Below are 9,418 nucleotides of genomic sequence, written 5' to 3'. Positions count from 1 at the left end.
TCCGCTTCAGTGCCTTTCTTCACTGTTTGCAAGTCTTAAGGGAAGCCGGCCGTACTTTCCAGGAGCCGCTGATGATCTGGGTGTCTTTTTTTGGGGTCCTTGAGTGACTGCACGTTGGGTGGACCTGAGCTTTGCCTGTGTTGAGCCAGTTACCTCCGGGAAATCGGTTGAAAGGGCTGGCAGGCGCAGAACCCCAAGGCCCTTTATTTGTCACCCATGTTTAGATGGGAAGCGTGTGGCTATCCGCTTTCTTTTCACTTTCATCAGTACAAGTACAAAGAAACCCACGAGAAACAGAAGGGGCACTACATTGGGTGCCGAACCGCCMAGGAGGATCCCAAACTGTCGTGGGCCGCGCGTGTGATGATGATGCAGAACGACCGAATCTACCGGAAGGCATACCACGATTCAAAGTCCCGGGTCCACATACCRGTCGATATGATGGCTGTGCGGGCAGCCAAGGAGTGCCAGACGCTGGTCAGTGATGTTGACTACCGGCATTACCTCCACGAGTGGACGTGTCTGCCTGACCAGAATGATGTGATCCAAGCAAGGAAGGCCTACGACCTGCAGAGCGATGTGCGTATATGTAGAGATACAGGAATTACTACTATTTTATCTCTTTAAAGTATTATATTGTCCTGTAGATATTTTTTTGATTATTGAGTCCTAAAGGATTTATATTAACTATCTTGACTTTATTTGTTTTTTCGAAATTTTTTCTTTTTTTCAATGAGTGTATGCTTTTTGTGAGTTCTGGAAAGTTTCATGTTGGTATCTAGTGTTTTAGTAGTGCTTTTGGAGAGCTGTGATTTGGAGGTGATGATGGATTTTTCTGTATTGATGGGACCTTATGATACAGCAATTTGTTTTGTCTTTGGATTCTAATAGCTTTTATTACACCTTATATGAAAGTCCCCTTGGAAATCTATTTAATGATAAAGAAAGCTGTGTAAGAAAGCAGGTTCAGCTGTTGAAGAGGCTGATATCATGGAAGTAGGAGTCAGTGCAGCTGATTTCCGTTCTTGACTTTGCTGTTTAACAGTCTATAATCAATTTTCCTCTTTTTCCAATTTGGAGGTAGAGTGTGAGATTAATGTTCCTTGAAGCTTTTGCTTGATTGAAATTTAAATAATATGTCTTGGTATTAGTTTAGGTGGTATGCTGTGTGCCTCTAGTCCCCATTTTCTCCATACCATTCTTTTTCTCCTTTTTGTCATACTTTTTGATGGGCAGCTTGTTTTGATATTTGGATTCATAAATCGTTTAAGTAAATAGGGAAATGAGACTTCTTGAAAGAARTCTCTTTTAAGATCTTAACCCTCCTCTTACTGTTTTTAACAGCCATTCTATTTAGTTGTTTCCCCCTCTGTTAAACTTCATAAGGTTTAAAATGTTTAAGAAACGAACTATTTAAAATCTGTTTCCCAGGTTGCATTTTACTTATGACACTGACACAAATTCCTCTTATATAAAAAGTATTCTAGCTCCAGCTGATGTGGCATTTTCTAGATTATTAAAATAATTATTTTCTAGATTATTAAAATAATTATTTTCTAGATTATTAAAATAATTAAGACAGTCAAAACAAAATAAACAAAATTAAACAAAATATTATTTCTTTTTAACTATCTCTGATACAGGTTGTTTATAAATCAGATCTGGAATGGCTCCGTGGAATTGGCTGGTTGCCAAATGATTCTCCTGATGTAAAGAGAGTAAAGCATGCCCAGGATCTCCTGAGTGACAATGTGTACCGTACACCTATAGAAAGCCTGAAATATACCAGTGTTGTTGATTCTCCAGATGTTCTTCAAGCTAAAGTTAATGCTGAACAAGTCAGCGTTGTACGTAACAACATTTTAAGTTTTTCATCATTTTAGCACTATAAATAACTAAGGAGAAATCTCACTGCTGAAATAGAAGATCAGTCAGCTGTATTTTAAGACAAATTTAGTGTTTGTCTAGACATTTTATTTTTTAGAGACTATAATTCAGGAGGGATTTATAGAATTTTATAATATTGACAAGTAGAATTAATTCTATATTTACAATAAATATATTRTAAATATAGAATTTTAACAATTCTATATTCTTTTAAAAGCCAAAATACAAAGAAGCATGGGAAAAGGACAAGACTATGATACATATGACGTCAGACACACCTGCAATCAACCTAGCCAAGACTAATGCTCTTAATTATAGCCAGGTATGTTTATCATTTTTATTTCTTACATTTTTATAAAATAGGAATGATATCCTATGAATTTTAACTTCCTAAGAAATGATTTACAAACTTGTAGATTAAGTCATGTGGATCATTGAAGTCAATCCTCAAACAGGGCTTGCAGCATTCCTATCCCTGTGCTCAGCATTTTCACAGTACTTTAGACATTTTTAAATAAATGCTTGCATTCAGGTATTTAAAAATGATTAATATAATGCGTTATTGAGATAATATTTTGTTGAAAAATAAGAGAATCTAAGGCATATAAATATTTACTAAACTTTACAAACACCTTCTGTGCAGTATAGGTTGCAAAACTTGTGTTACAAGTGCAGGACATGTTTGAAAAGCAGTAAGATTTACAGCAACATTTAGGCAGGGAGCAGGAATAACACACAAAAAAACTCACATGGTATTTCCACAAGCAAATGTCAGTAAACCGTGTGTTCTTTTAATGGCAAATGTCAGAGGATCATTAAGCATATGTCTGACATTTTCCTGTCTTTTCAGAAACTGTACAAAGAAGCTTGGGATGAGTTGAAGATGAGTTGTGATTTGAGAGCAGATGCAATCCCCATCAAGGCAGCCAAAGCTTCCAGGGAAATTGCTAGTGATGTAAGTGCAAAAAGAGGCATTTAGCTCTTCACATGCTTCCGTAGAGCGATTTCATGATAACTATTGGTGATCTTTGTTCTTTACCCCAGTATAAATACAAACTGGATCATGAGAAACAGAAAGGACATTATGTTGGAGTTCCAAATGCCAAAGCAGATACGAGAATGCGGTTTGCCCTTGGCATAGGCAAGGTTCAAAGTGAACTAGAGTACAAGAAGCACTTTGCCAAATGGAAGGCACAGTGCCACCTGCCAGCTGATATGTTATCCATTCTGTCAGCCAAGCATGGTCAATCCTTAGTCAGTGATGTTGATTACCGTCATTACTTGCATCAGTGGATCTGTCTTCCAGATCAGAATGATATCATACATGCTAGGAAAGCCTACGATCTTCAGAGTGATGTAAGTTAACACAAATTCGTATTTTACTACTTTCTTGTCTCTTATTGGTCTGCTTTAGAGCTAACTAAAGTCAGTTAGAATCTTCTGTTGAATTCAGTAAGAGTTGGCTTTGCCTTTTGTTAAGAATGGATAGTATGCTGATGTTACCAAGCTGGGAGGAGTGGCTGATACACCTGAGGGCTGTGCTGCCATTCAGAGAGACCTGGGCAGAGAGAAACCTCCTGAGGTTCAACAAGGGCAAGTGCAGAGTCCTGCACCTAGGGAAAAATAACCCTAGGCACCAGTACAAGCTGGGGGCTGACCTGCTGGAGAGCAGCTCTGCAGAGAAAGACCTGGGAGTGCTGGTGGATKACARRBTGACYRYGAGCCAGCAAKGTGYCCTTGTGGCCAAGAAGGCCAATGGTCTCCTGGGGTGCATTAGGAAGAGTGTTGCCAGTGTGCCCATCTCCTCAGCCCTGGTGAGGCCTCATCTCGAGAACTGTGTCCAGTTCTGGGCTCCCCAGGACAAGAGAGACATGGGGTTACTGGAGAGAGTCCAGCGTAGGACTGCGAAGATGATCAGAGGGCTGGAGCACCTGCCCTATGAGGAACGGCTGCAAGAGCTGGGCCTCTTCAGCCTGGGGAAGCAAAAACTGAGGGGGGATCTTATCAATGTGTMTAAGTACCTGAAGGGAGGGTGTCAAGGGGACGGGGCCAAACTCTTTTCAGTTGCCCCGTGTGACAGGCCAGGAGGCAATGGGCAGAAACTGAAGCACAGGAAGTTCTGCCTGAATGTGAGGGGGAATTTCTTCACTGTGAGAGTGACGGAGCCCTGGACCAGGTTGGCCAGAGAGGTTGTGGAGTCTCCTTCTCTGGAGATGTTCAAGGCCCACCTGGATGCAACCCTGTCTACCATGCTCTAGGTGACCGTGCTTGAGCAGGGGGGTTGGACTAGATGATCTCCAGAGGTCCCTTCCAATCTTACTGATTCTATGTACCACTATTATTTTTTGGCAAGTTTGAAATGTGATAAATTTAGATATAGTGCTGATATTTTAAGGCTTGCTTTCCCTTTAACCAGTGGAAGTAAATGTCATTATTTATAAAACTTTCTGGATTGTACAGGAGATTGTGGCTAACAACATGAACTCTTTATTTTGTCTTCCCAGGCTGTTTACAAATCTGATTTAGAATGGCTACGTGGAATTGGATGGTTGCCAAATGATTCAGTTGGAATCAACCATGTCAAACATGCTGGAGATCTCTTGAATGAGGTAAATRTTTTTCAGTATTAAAATTTTCTCAAGGGTATTCTTAATTTTAAGTATTTTTCATGGTTTAATACATCAATATTTCATTTGATTTTATTACAAAAAATATAACTGCAATATTTTCACTGTGTTCATTGTTTATGGAGAAGCTTTCTTTTCATGTAATCTTTGTTTTTTTCTCTCTATATTCAGCATTGCTGTGTTAGCTATAAAGTACTCCAGTATAATCTAATTGTAATTTTATTTTTTTCTCTTGTACAGAGAAAGTATCGTACAAAAGCTGAAACTCTTCCATTTACTCCAGTGGCAGACAGAGTTGATTATATCACAGCAAARAAAAGTGGTGAAATTCTTAGTGATGTAAGTCTGCTGGCGTATTTCCAGGCTGTTAACTTAATCTGCATGTTTATGTGGTACGATTATATTATTATGAAAAAAAGAAATAATTCAAAGGAATTCTGGAGTGATCTTTGGGAATTCTGTGATTAAGATGAACAGGACACTGTTAGCTCAATGGCTTATGAGAGAAGAAGCTCCTCAAGCGGAATAACATCTAGTGCTTTGCTCTTAGACGTGTGAAAAGCCATCATTAGTTCTGCGACCAGTCCTTTCTTTCAGTCCTAGTAGATAGCATTGATGAGCATCGAGAACGTGATGAATTTTAGTGATGTCAGTATGATCATCTTTCAGCTTTGCTGGTGAATATAAGTGGTGTCAATTAGTGTTTTTTTCAAGGAAAGACTGTGAGTAAATAGCTACCCYTGCTCTGGCAACCATAACATTTACCCCTTTTCACTTATACTAATAAGAGCTTACCTACTTTTTAGCTACTAGTGTATTACAGTAAACATGAGGAAAGCCGGTGTGCAGTCACCTTGCTCTTCTTAATATCTTTTTGAAAGCTAGCATATGAGAAGCTGACCTGTGAGCATGAAATGACATGAGTCACCCTCAGTTCATGAGTTGTGCTTCTTATTTTCAGTATGCTTCCCACTGGAGAACAGGTCAAGCAAATGCTGGTAAAAGGATGACACTGACAATGAAACAGTTGAAATGAACGGCAGACAGGCTGCCATGCAACCATATGCAAACATGTGGGCATTGCCTGTATTTGGGAATATGGCTCAGAGTGTGTGCATGTGTGTGTGTATATATGTGGTGGGGAGGTGCTAAAATGCTGCATTCACTTACAGATCATACTGAGTAGAGAAACAAGAGATTTGATATTAAAATGTTCAAAATCTGCTGTCCTGCTTCAAACGGTTCTTCCTGTAGCTGGGCTATCAACTATAGATCCTGGTAGACTGAACAGCCAGCATAATTTTGGYTTCTGAGAATTCATCCCTATCCATCCAGCCATACTGGAACAAACTTTCAAAATATTCTCTGGCAAATGTTGTTATTCCTTTTCTTGCACAGCTTCCTTTTAAAAAATATATCCATTTGGATACATATTTGATGTGTCATATCTAGTAGCCTTAAAATTTCATTTTTCTACATTTATTTTGTAGATAAATGTGGGTCTTGGTACTATGTTTTGCAAATACTGTCATGATGTTACAATTGTTTATTTCTGTGTTCTAGGTTAAATATCACAAAGCATGGAATGAAGTCAAGTCGAATTACACTCTCACTGATACACCACAGCTAGATATGGCCCGAGAGGCAGCCAGAATTCTTAATCAGGTATGTATTCTTTCCTTGATTGTCTGACAATTTCTAATCAYGTTAGTAGCTCTATAAGGGAATTTACAAAGCTTGCCTTGCTAAGAATGTCATAAGAGAAGGATTCGTTTTCCTTRTTTTTTAATATAGACTACATATACACAGTAATAACAATGATTATAGTAGTTTTAAGTTCCTTCTCACTTCTGTTTTCCACAGAATTTATACAAGGAAAACTGGGAGAAAGAAAAAGCCACTGGTTACCTCTTACCTCCTGACACTGTGCAGATCTGTCATGCCAAGCACTCAAATGATGTCCAAAGTGAAGTAAGAATTTTTTCTCATCACATTAGGAAGGGAGTGCTTCGAAGCTTTGGAATTTTAAAAGCCTTGCAAATTCAGCAACTGAGAGATTATAAGGTTTTGTGTTAGGGGCAACACCAGTAGAGTTTTCATGACCCATGAAGTCCACTATCCTCCGAACAATTTTTCTATATATGATATTACGGATTTTGTGAGTATCAGTGCTTAAAGGTCAGATACCCCTTTCCATTTCACCTTGTCCAGAAACAGTCCTTTTGAAATCAACTAAGTATTCATAATTATCAACTTAATATTTTATCTATTTTAAATAATTGAAATAATATGTTTATAATATATAATTCTGATTRTACTTTTTGGCATATTTTGGAGGCTTCCATCTTGAAAAACTTTAAAATGATATGCATATTGCATTCTAAATTTTTGTGTAATGGATATTGAAATTATTACATGGCACTAAACTACTGAATATACATTTTAACAAAACTATGGTGCAGATACTTTCAATAATCTGCAACTCTTCAGACAGTTTCAAATAATTTGTTAGACAAATTTGCTACAGAGCTAAAGTTAAGTGCATTTTTAGCAAACATTTTCTAACAAGACTTTCTTCTTGTGTTGAAAATACTGCTTACTAAAAATGGTGACGTATTAATCTAGAAAATTTTGTATTTTGAAGGAATATACGGATTAACATTACTGTTTGTAACATTTTTATCTGATTATGTGCTGAAACCTTAAGACTGCCATTGACAAGTCCCTGTCTCAATAACAAGATCTCAATCTGCCCTTTGTATTGACGAAAACTTAGCTTTTCACAGATTAAAAAATAGAGTAGATATAATCTGTGTTGATTTTTACATATTTCTCCCTTCTTCCATCAGCTAAAATATAAAGTTGACTATGTGAAACAACGAGGACACTACGTTGGAGTTCCCTCTATGAGAGAYGACCCCAAACTGGTGTGGTTTGAGCACGCAGGCGAGATCCAGAATGACAGATTGTACAAATCAGATTATCACAAAACTAAGTCCAGAATTCACATTCCTCCAGATATGATGTCAGTTATGGCAGCCAAGGAATGTCAGACCTTGGTCAGTGATATTGATTACCGCCAMTACCTGCATCAATGGACATGTCATCCTGACCAGAATGACTGTATTCAGGCTAGGAAGGCCTATGATCTGCAAAGTGATGTAAGTGATTTTATCTRTAAGCTAGGTAATATGCACTTTGTTTAGTCTAGGTATATTGTCCATATAGACTAAAGAGTGTCACCTTAGAATAAATAATTTTTTTTCTTTTTATCACTTAGAATATTTACAAATCTGATTTGGAATGGCTCCGCGGCTGTGGTTGGATTCCTCTGGATTCAGTGGAACACAAGAAAGTTAAGCATGCACAAGAATTGATAAATAAGGTGAGAGAAAATATTATAGCTGTTAGTGATTAGCTCTTATTACTCATGCAAGATATTTAAGAAAATATTTCATCTCTTTGCAGAGAGCATATACAAAAGAAGCCCTTGATAATTTTTCCAATTATACAAGTGTGGTTGATACTCCAGACATTGTTTTGGCAAAGATTAACTCTGTCAATCAGAGTGATGTATGTACTTTTATTTTTTTTATATAAACTGTTAGATTGGTAAAATTAGTAAATGACTGAATTGCTTTTGCTAGACTAAATATTTAACACTGTGTATGTGCCTTTGTGTGCATGTGCGTGCTTCATTAATAATAGACTTATTGGGGTAAATAAGTTGCACAGTAAAAGTCATTGAAGTGAATAACACAATATTACTATCCAAAATAATTTTGCATTTTTCTGCAGAAGAATATATGGTGTCCCTTATTTAGAATTTAYATAGATCGTGCTTATAGTCATTTAAAATTGAATCCTGTTCATGATGAATTGCAGTATATTTTACAATACTAGCTGAGTTCATGGCAATGCTACTAACCTATGTTTGCTGATCAGGATGTCTAATTTCTCTAGAATACTTAGTGGATTTTGTGATGTGATGTGCTGATGACATTTGCCTGCATACCATAGTGTTTGGAAGATACTACTGGCATCACTGAAGATACGATAATTTAACTGAAAATAAACATCTGCTTCTAATAGATAGACTGGTTGGGCAAATTTTTTTCTCTTCATGAAATTAACGTACTATGTTTTCTTTTTTAGCTAAAATACAAAGAAACATTTAACCTTGAGAAAGGCCAGTACATTGGGTCTGATGATACTCCTGCGCTGAACCATGCCAGAGACATGTCCTTACTATATAGTGATGTAAGATTTGATAAATTCCTGATTAAGTTTTAGTTTATTTTTTTGAAAATAGAAAAACACTGGACTGGACTTCAGGAAGCTGTGTTCTATTTCTAGTTCTGTCACTGATATACTGAGTGACACTGGGAAAGTCATTTAATGCTTTTGTTCTCCAGATTTTCCTGATTTTGATAATGGGGATAATGGTAATTTCTTTCCTTTCTGAACTGATCTTAAAGCAGTGCTGCATGGCGTTGCGTAGTTGAATAGGAATAGTGTTTGTGTGATAAAAGTGCTTTACAATTCCATTTAATAATGTCTCCCTAGACTACTGGTGAAATTTATGTTTATTTTTTTGGTAAGAGAAAATTGTAGATGATTACAGTGTTAAGCAGTTACTTACGAGTAGTCTCATTAATTTTAATACAAAATCCCTATTATTGAAAAAGTAATGACTACTCATTCATGTGAATAAGGGTTTTATAGTTAGTCTGACTGTAAATATATTTAATATTTAACATATATATGACTTATTAGAAAATTACCACTGATATAGATAATGCTCTTATAGTAAACAATAGTATTAATAATACTTGGGAATTTTTCAGAATTTTGAACGTATATCTGTAGAGTTTTATATGGTACTTTTAACCAAGAATTCATAT

General features: G+C 36.8%; 1 protein-coding gene across 12 annotated transcripts in view; it reads left to right on the top strand.

Annotated features, from left to right (window-relative positions):
* The first annotated feature begins 275 nt into the window (after window positions 1-275).
* NEB (nebulin) overlaps window positions 276-9,418 on the top strand; it is a 61,139-nt gene continuing 51,996 nt past the window's right edge. For all 12 annotated transcript variants that reach the window (XM_085308892.1, XM_085308877.1, XM_085308917.1 and 9 more), the window contains exons 1-13: window positions 276-579; window positions 1,644-1,847; window positions 2,105-2,209; window positions 2,738-2,842; window positions 2,932-3,243; window positions 4,392-4,496; window positions 4,755-4,853; window positions 6,078-6,179; window positions 6,378-6,485; window positions 7,364-7,675; window positions 7,795-7,899; window positions 7,983-8,087; window positions 8,670-8,774. In XM_085308892.1, coding sequence (XP_085165018.1) covers window positions 364-579; window positions 1,644-1,847; window positions 2,105-2,209; window positions 2,738-2,842; window positions 2,932-3,243; window positions 4,392-4,496; window positions 4,755-4,853; window positions 6,078-6,179; window positions 6,378-6,485; window positions 7,364-7,675; window positions 7,795-7,899; window positions 7,983-8,087; window positions 8,670-8,774 — 1,983 coding nt within the window. In that variant the 5' untranslated portion in view covers window positions 276-363. The remainder of the gene's footprint in view (window positions 580-1,643; window positions 1,848-2,104; window positions 2,210-2,737; window positions 2,843-2,931; window positions 3,244-4,391; window positions 4,497-4,754; window positions 4,854-6,077; window positions 6,180-6,377; window positions 6,486-7,363; window positions 7,676-7,794; window positions 7,900-7,982; window positions 8,088-8,669; window positions 8,775-9,418) is intronic.

This window comes from Rhea americana, unplaced genomic scaffold (genome assembly GCF_003343005.1).
Source record: "Rhea americana isolate MKP2758 unplaced genomic scaffold, rheAme1 scaffold_105, whole genome shotgun sequence".
Taxonomy (NCBI): Eukaryota; Metazoa; Chordata; class Aves; order Rheiformes; family Rheidae; genus Rhea; species Rhea americana.
Note: the sequence above shows the minus strand (reverse complement) of the source record. Positions and strands in the feature narration are given on the sequence as shown.